The 15,916-nt window shown below is 32.4% G+C and overlaps 2 protein-coding genes across 3 annotated transcripts; both read right to left on the minus strand.

Moving 5' to 3' along the window:
* Window positions 1–2,585: 2,585 nt before the first annotated feature.
* Window positions 2,586–3,916, minus strand: LOC119672046. Its single transcript, XM_038083032.1, has 2 exons — window positions 3,741–3,916; window positions 2,586–3,555 (listed from the first exon to the last, which is right to left on the minus strand). The coding sequence occupies exons 1-2, from the start codon at window positions 3,914–3,916 to the stop codon at window positions 2,586–2,588; spliced, it is 1,146 nt and encodes a 381-aa protein (XP_037938960.1).
* A 1,622-nt stretch (window positions 3,917–5,538) lies between these two features.
* Window positions 5,539–14,946, minus strand: LOC119671763 (multidrug resistance protein homolog 65-like). 2 transcript variants are annotated; one of them, XM_038082532.1, is made up of 12 exons: window positions 14,897–14,946; window positions 10,011–10,311; window positions 9,701–9,946; window positions 9,336–9,507; window positions 8,962–9,276; window positions 8,450–8,906; window positions 8,291–8,391; window positions 7,834–8,224; window positions 7,066–7,774; window positions 6,699–6,995; window positions 6,272–6,638; window positions 5,539–6,201 (listed from the first exon to the last, which is right to left on the minus strand). In XM_038082532.1, exons 2-12 carry the CDS (start codon window positions 10,298–10,300, stop codon window positions 5,647–5,649), a joined length of 3,900 nt encoding a protein of 1,299 aa, XP_037938460.1. In that variant the 5' UTR covers window positions 10,301–10,311; window positions 14,897–14,946; the 3' UTR covers window positions 5,539–5,646. The 2 variants fall into 2 exon arrangements, with proteins under 2 accessions (XP_037938460.1, XP_037938461.1); XM_038082533.1 differs by lacking the exon at window positions 14,897–14,946 and having other exon boundaries at window positions 10,011–10,322.
* Window positions 14,947–15,916: the final 970 nt, after the last annotated feature.

The raw sequence follows: 15,916 nt of genomic DNA on the forward strand, positions 1-15,916 counted from the left end.
TGATGAAGAGTACTTGGCAATACTCGAAACAGCGTTGTATGGTCAGCCAAATTTCAATAAATTAAATAATAAAAAATTTTTGTCTTTGTCTTTCTTTGCTATTCGAATCGGTCTAACTTTTAAATAGTTTCTTTCGTCATAAAAAGACACGCCATTATCGGCAAGAAAAAATTTACCTTAAAAAAAAATTATTTAAAAAATATATTTTATATAATATAATTTGAAAAAAAAATATTTTAAGTAGTTTTAACACACGTGAGCAACGAAATCTGTTTTTAAAGAAGATCTGTTTTAAATTTTTGCCTTATATAGATGGCAATAATTAATTTTTGAAAATACTCTCATTATTTATGGGTCATTAATTTAAAAAAGTCTCTTAATTAATTTTGGTAACAAAAATATATTTTTTTATGACCAAAAAATATTTCCTAAGTATTAATTTTTATCAGCTTATTATCATTAGCATACGCGATGGAACCGTTGTCCGGTCTTGACCTCATTCAACAAGTCTCTGCATTGATCTGCATCTATCGCCACTTAATGTTTTTGGTTTATGATTACATCCAAGTCGTTTCTTATATATTTTTATCATATAATAATTGTAATTTAATAATAGTAATATTAAAAGTAATTTTTCAGTACTTTTAAGTCATGTGTTAAAACTGGTATATCATATATATAAGTGGTTTTAAATTGATATATGTCTTAAATTTTAGGTGTAGTATTGATTTGAAATTTTCAGAAGGTTCCTAAAATTTATTTAGTGCTATTCTACAAAAACAAAATACAATTTCTTTTTTAGTACAAAAGTTAGCTCTAGTATTTAGGGAGACCGCTTTAGATCAACACTCTATACTGCTGAACATGAACTCTATAGTGTATCAAAAAGTATCTGAAATGTAATATGTATTAATTAATATGTATTAATGTAATTTGTATTAATTATATCATTGACTTTGGAAACAACTAAGATGAGGAGCATTGAAGTGCAAAATAATAGGACATCAATCTTTTTCTTTTATTATCATTGGTTTGTTTATTAGAAGTTTTTGCAGAACTGAGACATAATATCGTTTTCAGTTTTGTAGTTATTCCGATTAACAATGAGGATGTGGTTTAAGTGAAATAAACGAAACGGACTAAAACCATTAGTCCTTACTCTATTAATTATTACTCTATGTACATACGACCGAGCTACTTAGGTTAGGTTAGGTTAGGTTACTGGGGCCGTCCGAAGACACACTTAGACCATGAGGTCCATTGTGATACCCTAAGAATTTGACACCTGTCCCTATAACCACTTGGTATTGGCTACAAAGCCATTGACACGAGCTATGGAAATAGAATCTAGCTCTCTTAATGAATAGAAAAAGTGCGACCCTAAGTAGGATAGTCTATGTCTTGCGAAGGCAGGACACTGTAGCAGAAGGTGTGTTGGTGATTCCTCTTCATCATCCTCCATGCAATGTCTACAATGTAAGGAGGTCCTGATGTTGAGTCTCACGGCATGTCTTCCCAACGGGCAGTGTCCCGTAATAATTCCCACTATCCTGGATAAATTTGCTCGGGATAGATTGATTAATTCCCCCGATCTTTTCTTACTTATTTTTGGCCAAAATTCCTTGGTTTTTATGCAGTTGGTTACTGTTGACCATCTTCTTTCAAACATTTGGTATGTCCATAATTTTATTCGGTGCCGACAAGAAGCAACTGGTATACCCACACCACCACAATGGCTTTTTCTTTCCCCTCTGTGATTTTAGCGGGCAAGAACGGTTCAAGGCTATGTTGCAAGCATTTGTGAAGGTTTCCACAACGTTATCTAGCGATTGAGGAGTCTCTACTTCTTCAATAGGATATAGAGGAAGTAGATTTATTAAATTGGTTCGATATCTACTCCAGTTGGTATCACGGTAATTCCGATAAGGTTTCTCAACTGGACATTGTAGATTTATATAGAATTGAATATAACGATGGTCAGAGAATGAGTGTTCATCAAGAACTCTCCAATCCTTAATCTCAAGATCTGTGTTTTCAATAGTTAACGTAATATCTAAAACTTCTTTTCTGCCTGCAATAATAAAAGTAGGTTCCACTCCTGTATTGCATATATGAAGATTATAATCTAGAATAAAATCGAATAAGGACTCACCTCTTTCATTTATGTCCGAGCTTCCTAGATTGTGTGATGAGCATTTGCATCGGCTCCAATCACAACACCAGTCATTCTTTCTGCTGCTGTTATCACGAGCTGCTTAAGTATTTCCGGTGGTGGATTTCCTATATGGTCGTGGGCCATGTATGATGACACCACCCATACGGTTTTGCCGTCGATTTCCAAACTCACTGCAGTCTGGTCGTCATCACTAAAATTATTCAAAAGGAAACAATTAATGTACTTTTTAACTAACACACATGATCTAGGTCTACCTGAGTCTGTGTTGCTGATAAGTTTATAGTCATTTGTTCCGATTCCACAGATCCGGTTTTCCAGTATCTATGGTTCCTGAATCAGAACAATATCGGCTCCACCCTGTGCAAGGTGGATTAAAAGGTTTGCTGAAGCAGCTTTAGAGTGGTGGAGATTAATTTGAAGCACCTTCATCAGGTACTTGAACCTCTACCACCGTTTTATCGGCTTCGTCATCCGAATCCAGGAGCCCACTCTCATCGAATAGGTTGCCCAGACTGGTCACCGACCCCGCATCCGATTTGTCTTCAGACATCAGAGAGAGCGAGTCCACCTCCATTTGATCTGGCAGGTCTTCACTCTGTGTTTCCTCACAACTCTGCTGTCTTAGCATTGGTTCTTTAGCTGGTTCCTCCAGCAAGGGCTGAGCAGACGTAATCTTCTCCGGTTCTTCCGTGGCATCGGTACGATAGACCTTCAGATTTAGTTTCTCAAAGCCATAGGAGATTACGTATTTAGCTTCGGTGAGCGGTTTCAATGACTCCGCATTTAATACAAGGACAGCTTGTCTGGTCGGTCCAACAGGCTCCTCTAATTTTACCACCTTCCAATTTCCAGTTGGAAGGTTGGGGTTGCAGATCCTGATTATTTTCAGAATTTGCTCCGGGTCAGTTTGTTTAGTTGGAATCCAAACCCTGGCCCTAGGACGAGATGGAATATCCTTCTTGTCTACCGCTTCAAGTCTGGCTCCAGGCCAGATTTCTCCTACTTTAGAGACAGCTGCCTTGTACAAGGCAACCGATCTCGCATCCTTGCAAGCTACCAATTTCACTTGTCCTTGGTGCCAACCCGCGTCTTCGCAGGAGGGAGCAGGTCCTGGGTTTTCTTCCAAAACTTGGAGGAAGATGTCTGCCAGCGCGGCCGACACCCATTTCCATTTGTCTTTGGGGATTCTCCCCTTCTCGGCACTCCTATCCAGGACACCTATAATGAGATTGTCCTTCGCAACCTCACTGTACGGTCGTACCAGTACATTGTAACCTCTTGGTTTTTTCGTAAGAGGGGGTTCTTCCTCCTGAGACCTTTGTCTTTTAGACACTTGGTCCGGTTTGGAAGCCTCTTTGTTGCTTGATTTGGCCAAGATGCTTTTGGCCCAAGGGATGAGGCCTGTTGCTGACTGATTTTATCGGCCGGGATCTCACCTACGCGCTGCAGAATTCGTGTAGCCATACGGCGGTCGTTATGGGCCTTTTTAGAGGGTGGAATTCTCCTTGTGGATTTGGTTTCTGACTTGTCACTGCTTTTGGCCGTGACAGAAGAGGCAACATACCGACTGGTAGATGCAGTATTTCTGCTTCCAGAAGGTATTTGCGACGAGATTTTAAGTTCATTGGAAGTGGAGTTGGAGGTACCACTCGAGGTTTGCAGTCTTCTGCTTGGTGTTGCTACTGGTCTTCCAGTAGCAGAAAGTTTTGTTTGTTTTTTATTAAAATTTAAATTTTCCATATTGATGGGTCCCAACTCAGGTCCGCTATCTCCACCCGACGTGTAGTTATCTTTTAAAAAGCCCCATGGGTCCCTTTGAATCAGTGAGGTCCATGTGAAGGTTGATGTATAGCCTTATGAGCATATACATTCAGAGCCAGGCAGATATTAAGAGGGAGCTTCGCTCAACCTCACCTACACCACCAACTAAACGGCGACAGATATTGAGCGCTTCCTGAGGTCAGCCACGATTTTAACGGGACGGAGGCAGTCTCAGCATTAGCCTGAAAGCCATTTCTGCAGAGTTTCACCTCTACATACTGAGGTAACAGAATACTGAGACTGTCAGCCCAGGGTTCAGACAATTTATAATTCAGACAATTCAAAATCATACAATCAGTGTCAGTATAGCCAAGGTTGTTGCCGTTGAAGCCATATTGGCCGTAAAGGCCGTTGGACAGAATTTTTGCTCCGCAGTAGCCAATCCGACAAGGGAAGCCCTTAAGGACCTGAAGAATCCGTCGGTATAGCCTAGTGCATCATTACCTCTGTTGTCCCCAGAGACCTCACGCCGATGAATCAGAGCAAACTCCAATTCTTAGCTAGAACAGTCTGCAATCAGAACTCTCTATTACCAGTCGACACCCACGGGGAGGGTTAGGCAGAGGATTTATGTCAACCGAGCTACTTAAGTAATTTAAAAAAATATTCTTTTAAATAGCAATATGAGGCACATTGGAAAGTACAGAAGACTTATTAGGAATAGGCATTTGTAGTGACGCACAATCATTCTATTCATAATCATATATATCGGTAAAATAGATCCTTCATTTATTTATGGTACAGTAAAAACTTTATGATATTTAATAAATTTACTAACAGTTCAACCCAAACGTTTTAACTGATGGCCCAAGTTTATGAAGAGGATTGTTTATGTTATATGTCAAAGTCTTGACATATTCTTAATGAAGAAATAAGAATATCATCTAATTTATACGAAACGATTTTTGTTGGTGTTTTGGACATGAAACGAGTGGGAGCAAAATTTGATCTAATAATTTTTGGAATGTTTAACAGTAAAAGAAGGCATAGCTTCTGAAAGGAAAACCTAGGTGTGCTTTTTGTGTTCCTGTAAAAATAATGTTTCAAATTTGATGCATAATTTTTTTAGTACTTTTACCTTTAAGATGGTTCTTTTGTCTGGTTTATGGATAGTGTTTCATTAGTGGTATCACAGCCGTTGGTCAAACATAATCAAAACAAAAAGCTGGAGGTGAAACATAGTATTACTTTAATGCCGAAATCATTTTATTTCTAAAAATTAAAAACACACAAAATGATTATGGTTTTTAACAATATTTAAAATAAAGACGAGAGTGTTCCTCAAAATAGAAACTACAGTGGAATGAGTCCATAATATGAAAGAAGACTACTCTGAACGGTATGGAATAAATACTGAATATCATATTTTTTCATCACTCCTTGTATTATGCTAAAAAAAGACGTTATCTGATAGTAGGTTTTGTTCTATTAAAATAATTAAATACTACTTATTACTCGTAAAACAATTTTTATATTAAAGCGAACATTTTTAAAATTTATTTAAAACAATTTATATTGTAAAACAGAACAAATGTGCATTGTAATAAAAATAATATCAATGTACTAAATTGAAGTATTGTCTCAGCTTAGAAATGTTTAAAACTAAATGATACTTTCTATTGAGATAAAGTTTAGGACTAATTTGATGTCTAATGATCCTTCTGAGTCTTGTGCAATTTGGCGTAAATACCATCTTTGGCCAGTAGTTGATGATGGTTGCCTTGTTCGGCAACTCGTCCATTGTGCAATACGCAAATAAGATCCGCATTTTGTACAGTAGAGAGACGATGAGCAATCACAATACAAGTACGTCCAGAACAAGCAGCATCTAAGGCTTGTTGGACAATTTGTTCACTCTGTAAATCTAGTGCAGATGTGGCTTCATCGAGAAGTAGTACTTTCGGATTACGAACTAAAGCACGTGCAATGGCAATACGTTGTTTTTGTCCACCAGAAAGTTGTGTACCACGTGCACCCATTTTGGTATCGTAACCATTCGGTAGTGAAATAATAAATGAATGTGCATTCGCACACTTTGCAGCAGCAATTATATCTGCCATTGGTATATCACGTGTGTTATCACCATAAGCTATATTCTCGGCTATAGTGCGTTCGAAGAGTGAAGGTTCTTGAGATACTATGCCCAGTTTACTGCGTAAGTTTTCTAGAGTTAAATCTGCTTGGATTTCATCGTAGTTAATATGCTGTTAAAAAGAGGAAGTAGATATAATTTATAAAGTTTTTTTGCGCTTTATATTCTATTCTATAACTTACAATAGAACCAGCATCGGGATCATAGTAACGCTGTAGTAACTGTATACAGGTCGATTTGCCGCAACCGGAATGTCCAACCAAAGCCACAGTTTGTCCTTGTATAACTTCTAGATTGATGCCATTCAGTATTTTTACATCTTGACGAGTTGGATAACGGAATTCTACATCTCGATAACGTACACCTTCGAAGAGATTTAATTGCTTGGCAAGCGTGTTTTTAGGAAGGGTTTCAGGAGATCTTATTTTTGGCTTGCGATCTATGAGTAGGAATATACGATGTCCGGCTACTAGAGCTGCTGTGAAAGCAGGTGCAAATGCCAAAGATTGTGCTAACATCATTGAACCATATAAGAGTGTTTCTGATACTCTAAAAATTTGGAAATATAGCATTTATAAGATTATATTTAATATATAAAATATTGTTTACTTAATAATATCCTGGAAAGGTAGTTTTCCTTCTGAAACCAATACACCACCATAACATAGTGCGACTGCGTAAGCGAAGAATAGGAATGCTTGTCCAGTTGCATTGATAATACCACGGTATTTGAGTTTTTGTCGTATAAGACCCTCCACTTTATGCACCTCTTCATTATATTTGTCTATCACTGGCTGCTCTCTGCGTAAGCCGGCAATAGTGCGGACATTAGCAATAGCTTCTGTAGCAATACGACAAGCTTCTTCCAGTACAGTTTTTTCACGCACCATACAGTTTGTCATAAATCTACATTAGTTGTAATAAATTATTAATAAATTTTAATTTTCGTTTTTATTTTTGTTTCTGGAACACTCACTTCACTTCAAAGATAACGGAACCCACAATAATCGGACATGTACTCAAACATAATAGAGCCAATTTCCATGAGTAGTAAAATGAAATTGATATACCAACAATAAAGTTTGAACATGCTTGTAATAAGCCACTTAATGGGTATCCAATAGCACCTTGTACACCAGCTGCATCACCAGACAATCGTGCTGACAATGCACCAACTGAGTTCTTTTCTTCATCAAACCAACCGATCTCTTGTATCATAATTGACTTAAATGACATAGAACGTATTCTGGTAGTCAACCAAACGCCTGCATAGTTGAACAGATACGTCTGTAGAAACGAAGCTACGCCTGTTAGTATGCCAAGGCCAAGACAACACAAAGAAAGAACAGCGGTGCGATCCAAAGCGTCTTGTTTTTCAGGCTCCGCCAGTGCAGAATAGAATTCACCAAAAACAATAGCAAAAGCTGGATAAGTGAAGCCAAATCCAATAGCACATATTGCACCCAAAACCAAGAAACACCATTCCGGTCGTGCTATTTTAAGAATGCGAGCGAATGTCACAAAAAAATTAGGTTCAGGTTCTTTTTCTTTTTGTTCTGTCAATGCTTTCATATTCTTAGGTAGCACGAAATTGGGTTCCTCAAATTGTACACTATTTTTTTGTTTTTGTTCAAAATTGACTGGGTTGGTTTCAAAGGACTTTTCGTAGAGTGCAAGGCTCTTCCCTAAATAATTATATATATAAGTAAACAACAGACTTAAATGTAACATAGAAAGTATTTACTTTTTTCATCATCAATGTCAACGTCTTTGGGTTCCTCTGGTTCCGGTATTTTCATGTCACCAGCTTTAACCATATTGTAGTACATGCCCTCCAGTTTCATTAGGTCATCGTGGGAGCCTTCTTCAGCCACTTTACCATCATGTAAAAACACAATTTTATCTGCACTACGCACAGCAGAAAGTCTATGCGATACTACAATAGTAGTACGCCCCTTGCTTGCTAAGTCTAATGCTTCTTGTACTAACTTTTCCGACTGGTAGTCTAAGGCGGAGGTTGCTTCATCCAGTAAAAGAATTTTAGGATTTTGTATAAGTGCTCGCGCAATTGCTATGCGTTGTTTCTGTCCTCCAGATAGCTGAGAACCACGTTCACCTATAACAGTTTGATAACTCTTAAAAAGAGAAGCATTATAAGCTCTATATATAATTATGTGTAATATTATTGTTTAATTTGGTACCTCAGGTAAATTAATGATGAAGTCATGTACACCAGCAGATTTTGCTGCAGCTTCGATTTCCTTTTGTGTAGCTTCAGGTCTGCCGTAACTAATGTTTTCTCCTAGAAAAAATCATAAAAAAATTTGAAAAGAGTAAATAATATTTATTATTTTACTTACCAATAGATCCTTGAAAAAGTACTGGCTCCTGACCTACAACTGCTATATTCGAACGTAACCATTGTATATTGTACTTTCTGATATCTAAATCGTCTAGCAGTACTGCTCCAAAGACAGGATCATAAAATCGTTGCAACAGTTGCACACAAGTTGATTTGCCACAGCCTGAATGTCCAACTAAAGCAACTGTCTGGCCTGATTTAATTTTAATATTCAAACCGCGATGTACTATAACATCAAGACGTGAAGGATAACGAAAGAATACATCTTGAAATTCGACATCCCCGCGCAAGCCATAATTCAAAAGCTTTCCATCTGTTGATAATGGATCGATTTTTGAAGGGGCATCAATAACTTTAAATATATTAGATGCACAACCACGTGCTATAGCAAAAGCTTCCAGAAAAGGTGCCGATCGTGCCAAATTGTCGGCACCAACAATAATACCAAAGAAAGCCTTTCATGAAAATTTGATTAATTTAGTGGTAATATTTTTATGTAAAATAACCTACAATCATTAAGATGGCTGGTGTGTATTCCTTGTCGACGTTATCACGATCATCCAATATCAAATTAACACCATACCAAAATGCACCAGAGCAGGACAGAAATAACATACTTTTTAGTACTCCTTCGGTAAGACCAGAGAAAGCACCTTTACGTTGACTTGCTTTTCGTGCTGGTACAAGGAAATTGTCATAACGTTCTGATTCACGTTTCTCTCCACCAAACGAAACTACTGTTCGAATAGATGTAAGAATTTCTTCAACTAAGTTGCCAGCCCCGCCATAAGATTCTTGCTCTCGTGTTGTGAGTTTACTTTGAAACTGTAATGGTTTGTTTGGTAGTCGGTATTATAGTTTGAAAATATGTTATATCTTCTTACCTTTGCAACAAAAATATTTAAGGCTATAACAATTGGTATATAGACACTAACAGCTAACGTCAGTTTCCAGCCGTAAGCAAAGGATATAGCTACGGTAATCACAACGCCTATGATTAGATACAAAAAGTGGCCCACTTTCTCTGATATGCCATCACGTATCTTTTCTACGTCGCTTGAAAAATTAATAAAATTTATCAAAACTATATAATGTTAAGCACAACGTATTAAAATAATTACGTAAAAAAAATAAATAGTATTAGTAAATTGCATATATGTTACTTAATAAATTATGAGTAATTACTAATCCTGAAATTAAAATTTTCAAGCAGTGGTCTTTGGTGAAAAAATATTTTAATAAAAATTACTCAGTCATGTTTTGTGCAAAATTTTGCTTCGTTGCCAAATCATGCCAACCGATATCCTGTCTCATCACAGATTCAAAAAGGCTTTTCCGCATGCGAGTCACTTGGCGTAAAGCTATCAAGTTAAAAACATCCACGGAGAATATGCCCGATATCAGCATAACGACTGACGCCAACGTCAAAAGTATGCCGTAAGATATGGAATCTTTGTACAATTCTTCACTATTCACTTCTGCAGATGCATTTGTACTTAAAGATAAAATCAAATGTTAAAAAATAAGTTATTAGATATAAACTTTGAAATCATATTTACAGCATTTTGCCACCACCAAATATGGGTAAAGCATAAGTTTCTGAACTGGTACCAACCATCAAAGAGCGATCTACCAACATGGCAGTAAATTCACTATAGATAATCACAACGGCAGGTAGTGTAAGTGCTTTAATGGCTGACATTACAAAACCGATGAAGAGAAAGAATATTTCCCATGGTGTTGAGTATCGAAATAATTGAAAAAAACTAATAGGTTTTGAGGGCTCCAGACCAGCTGCATAAGGCACCTCATCTGACGTTTTAGAGACTGATGACTCTTCGATATCCATATTATTTCAAGCTATGAATAAAAAATATTTGTTTATTGATGGTAAGTATTAAATAATAGGAAAGTATTTACAATGTTTTATTCAAAATTTTCTACAAATATGTCATCTTATCTAGACCAATTTTAATCGAAATGATATATCTGCTTGTGTATTCCACGCAGAGAATGATTGGTATAATTTCATCTTGATTAAAGATTTGTTGATGATAAAAATGTGAACATTATAAAGGACCTTATAAGCGAGCATTTTATAGACTACAAAAACTATGGATACATCTATTTCCTATGCCTAAATTCGTGTATGTGCATTCATAAATCTAAGTAAATATTCAGTGTACTAATAATTAAATTTACTATCTTTAAATATATTTATGTGTAGAATTTAATATATATTCTTAAAAATAAATGAGATTGCAAAATAAATAGACCGAGTAATCAGTGGAATTTTTATCATTAGTTTCTCAAGTAAGTAATTCGCAATTTTTGAAGAAAAATAAAAAAATAGAAGTATCTATGCTCATCTAAAGCTCGAAGATGATAACTTCAAAATCCGCTATAACGCCCAATTGGAGCCGCTGGTAACTGGTACAGTAAACTATTTATTATTTCATCAAAGGGTGACAAATAAATATTTCAAATGCGATTTCCAAACCCTAACTTTAACCGATCTTAAAAAAAAAAAATAAAATGTGCTCCTGCAGGTAGATAGGGGGATTTGAGGTACTTAAGCCTCTTTCTCACGCAGTTATAACAATTGGCTGAATACATATACTTAATAATGCCTTATGACATTTATTTTGAAATTACTGAGAGTATCTGAAAGACCAACCGAAGTAAGTTTCCGGCTACGAGCTATTAGGTCCCAGAGAAAGAGGACAAGAGAGTTACTGCTAGATGAAGTTTATAACACGCTTAGCAGTTATAAATATACGATAGTATTTATTATATATTGAAGAAAAATTGTGGAGGAAGACTTAATTCACGTCGGGTTGTAATAGTTAACAATGAAGTAGGATGGTTTAGTACAATTATTCGTATTATAAAACAATTCGTATATGATTCGAAATAGAGTTAATTAAGATCAGATAAAAATCAAATATTTAAATAATGAAAATAATTTAAAAATGTTTTAAAATATTCAAGGAGGTTAAGTGCTGTATATGTGATGTGACTTGCTGGGTATTCAGCATATGCTAACATCTTATATACATTCGAATTAGATCTGATTTAAAAGTTTTGGATAAAAAGCCTTTGTACTTTTACATCGAACACTTCTCTCTACCGACGCAATTTTCAGAAGAAAATTATTTTCAATGAAATTTTTTAATTGTTATTAGAACAGATTTTAGTTTTATTTACTATTATTACACAAAATAAAAAAAATATATAAAAAACTTTGTTTAATTTTTACAATAACACTGAACGTTGTATGGTGTCACTGTTGAGGTTAATTTAATTTAGTGTTTACCCATAAAGAATATAACATTGTCAATATAGCAAAAATGCGGTTTAGGTGACCTTTTGGGTCGTTTTACTTAAGAAATAATTTCTACATTGAGTTTTGAAAGAACGAATATATGTGTATATGGAAATAAGAAATAAGAAAGAGTGTGCAGGATTTTATTTATTATTTATTTATTTATTTTAAGACAAAATTGTTTTATATTTTGAAATAATAATATTTGGAAATATAAATTTTATTATATATATTTTTCAAAGTGAGAATTTGTTTTTGTCATAACAGGTGCTCTCTTAAATTTCTTCCCATCCATTCTCTGGACTCTCTGCATGCTTAGTCCACTACTGATATAGTACATGTTATATACTGAAATTTTTCTATATACTCAGATTTTGAAAGAGAACTATCCTTGCAACAAAAGTAGAAGTGCAAATATTATTCATTGAATAACAATATAATACTTGGTATAGGTTATATAGTCGTATTGACTTCTTCGTATATAATTTATGTGTTATAGTATAAAATTATTATATAATAGCAATTAAGATCTTAATTTTATAAAGTTAACTGATTTAACTATTATTGTTAATAACTTAGAAAAGTATTTAATACACAATATTCAGATATTAGTTGGTTAATCAGACATGTTTTCTCGAGTTTTATTTGGTATGTTAATAATAAGTAGGTATTATGAAGGCTAGTCGAGAACATATAGAAGTTCTAAGCTTTTCTAATGTCGGTTCAAAACAATAAATTTACATTTATTGTGTGTTGTTGTTGTGTAGTTTGATATGGAGCCCCATCATTATCAAGCGGTCAAGCTATAAGAAAGCTTCGGAGAGAATTACTTGAATCTAGATTCAAGTAATTCAAGCAATCTCAAATAAATTGACTGGTCTAACGAAGCTAGTGTTTAGTGATCATCATTGTAAGATTTGTGATTTAAACAATTTTTTTATATTTATCGCGTGAAATATATAATATAAAATATTAATAATAAACTATCAAACAATTTAATAGGAGAAGGATTTTAAGTATAAATCGAATTTCATCGGTTTTAAAGAGAATGATCTATCTTCTCAATTTTCAAATTTTTCGAATGAATACCTCTTACAGAGTATATTATATACTATTGATAGCGTAAGATATGAGTAAGGATTATTTTTTATTAATTCAGTTTTATAATTGCATTAAACTAATATAATTAATAAAATATGTCTTATTTGTATAAGTGGTAGAATAGCTCGAACAGACAACGGGAAACGGGCTTACTTATACTTTAATAAATATGCTGATTGTATTATAAACTTCGCTAGTCGACGTTAAGGAATTTTGGTTAGAGCTACTAGTAGTTTGAGTCGAGAAAACAATTTGTTATTTCAAAAAACAGAATGATATCTTAAATGCTCACATTGGAGATGTCGGATAGTATCGGGCGGTGGTAGAGTAGATAAGCCACATTTTCGTAACACTTTTCTCATTTTATTACATTATCTAAATGGAAACGAGATTATATCAATTATTATAATTTTTAATTAAGTTTGAGTTTGTAAATTACGAAAAAGTATAGAGACTCTTCTATTATTATTTACTTAATTTATATCGTATATCTTAAGAATAAATTACTAGATAATTAATAAATTATTTAATATTTTTTAAATTGTTAAATTAGTTAATTTGGCGAAAAAACCTTTATATGTGTGAGTACTATTAATTATAGCATTTATCATCTAATCTAATTTATTTTAGATTAATTAATAAACTTAATTTCTTAATGTCTACAAAAAAAAAAATATTTTTTGCCAATTTCGTATTAATCAATTATTAACAATTATTGTCACTTATGCATCCCAGAGCTGAATCGCGCCCAGAATGTTTGCAATAAAGCAATATTCATTCAATATTCATTTGCCAGTTCTCTTAAGCGTCTATTTTTTTTAAATTTGTTTTTATTGTAAAATTTTTAGATTGAATGTTATGTTATACATATTTTATATATAAACTTTTTATTGTATTTTATATATAAACATATAAACATATAAAATATTTGCATTATTTTCTTTTATTCTTTAATATAATTTTTTTTGTTTTAATCGAATAGTATGATACTTTATAATGTAAGGTATATGTATATAATATATATGCTTTGTTTTTTTAAAATTTTTTTGTTTTATATTTTAGTTTTAATTGGTTTGTATGGCGTTTTATAATATAAGTTATAAATAAAATATTTTTTAAAATTTTTTTTATATATTTATTTTTTATTTTTATTTAATTTTTTATTTTTATTTAATTTTTTATTATATTTAATTTTTATTTTTACTTAATTTTTTATTTTTAATTTAAAATCACGATACAATTATATTGTAATTGTTTTATAATTATAAATTTTATGAAATATATTTATCTCGTGCCATACAAATTGTATTCCTATTAAAGTTGTTGTAACTATAACTTTTTATCTTTTAATGATTTAAGTTTATTCTGGCTTTTTAAAATAAAATCATTTTGTTTTATATTAATGAATAGTTTCTAATTTAAATTTAAATTAAAATCATTTTTTTCATAATTTTTTTGGATGAGTTTTATGTCAAAAATAACTAATTCTCCTTTTGCATTATTCCCTAGAATGCAAAATTATATGAATATACCTAATAAATATATTTAAGTATATATACTTAGTTTAAAAGCATTCTAAATATTAAATCATTAAAATCTCTTTTTTTAAGTTTCTCTTTTTTAGGGAAAGGAGCAGAAGTTTTACGATCGGTGAAACTCCTATGAGAGTTGTGAACGGCACTATGTCTCAAGGAAATATACCTGATCGCTCTCAGTGTTATGTTTGTTTTGGTAAATTATAATTTAAAATTCTTTGTAACAATATTTAATTTCAACTTTTTTATAATATAAGAACTGCATTAAACATATTAAATTATCACAGTAAAGCTTTTAAATAACCTTTAGGAATGTATACTCTCTATCCTGCATCCTTTATTGAAATGTGAACTGAATTCCACTACTTATACATTATGATTATATTTTAATATGTACATATTCTATTTGTAATATAAAATCACACATTTATGTATATATATTTTATGCAATCTAATTTTGCTAACCCGTTAGAAAAGCACTTACTTTATCTATCAATCTATATTTCGAGTTATTGATAACCGTCTCGAACGTCATATAAATGTGAACTGAGTGAAAAAATCGTTTCGAACTTAACTTTAGAATTTATTATTTAATAAATTTAATTTCAGAGCAAAAGATCTCTCACAATCAATTGAACGAAGACAATAGTAATAAGTAATTAAACTGAAACTATAAAGATGAAGATGAAAGAGTACACATCGCTTTCAAGACTCCATATAGCCAATTTGCATAGGTTTAAAAATAAAATGGTTTTAATTATTTTGCATTTTTAGAGTTAATAAATTTTCACTTGGTGTGAATTGCTTGTTATAAATAAGATTTTTTTGTATAGAGAAGTTATCGAAATTTATTTATGTAAGGTGAACTTAGAAGAGTCTGTTTCGCAATGTACCCAAATTGCATTGATATTATATTAAATATCATATGAGAGACCAGACTGTCAAATAAATTTATAATTCAAATTTAACTATGTCCAAAATATTGTACTTCACAGTGGAATATTTTAGAAATTCCTTTTCAAGATAGAAATTATAAATTAATATAGGTCAATTGATTTAATTTAATTTAGATATCGTGACAGTGCAAAAATCTGAACACACACAATTCAAAAAATGTTTCCAAAAGTGAAATTTAACACAATAATAAAATTGTTATTACATTTTTCTAAAATTTTAAGAAGTATTTGTTTATCAATTAATATAGTTGATTGAAGTAGTAAGTTTTACTGTGAAATTTATTGTTTATGTACTTGAATTTTAAGAATAATTTATATGAACTTAACATTTTTTGAGACCTATCACTATATATAAACAAACAGAAAATACGTTTTGTTTATTTAAAACTTAATTTATTTATTTATTTTAAAGCTTACATTATATTACAAATTATTATTACAATATCACATAATCATGGATAATCAAATAAATTTACATTAATATAAATTTTATAAAATAAAATCAAAATAAAAATATAAAAGGCTTATAAACTGTTTTTTAAACAACA

This window comes from Teleopsis dalmanni, chromosome 1 (genome assembly GCF_002237135.1).
Source record: "Teleopsis dalmanni isolate 2A chromosome 1, ASM223713v2, whole genome shotgun sequence".
In the NCBI taxonomy this organism is placed as follows: domain Eukaryota; kingdom Metazoa; phylum Arthropoda; class Insecta; order Diptera; family Diopsidae; genus Teleopsis; species Teleopsis dalmanni.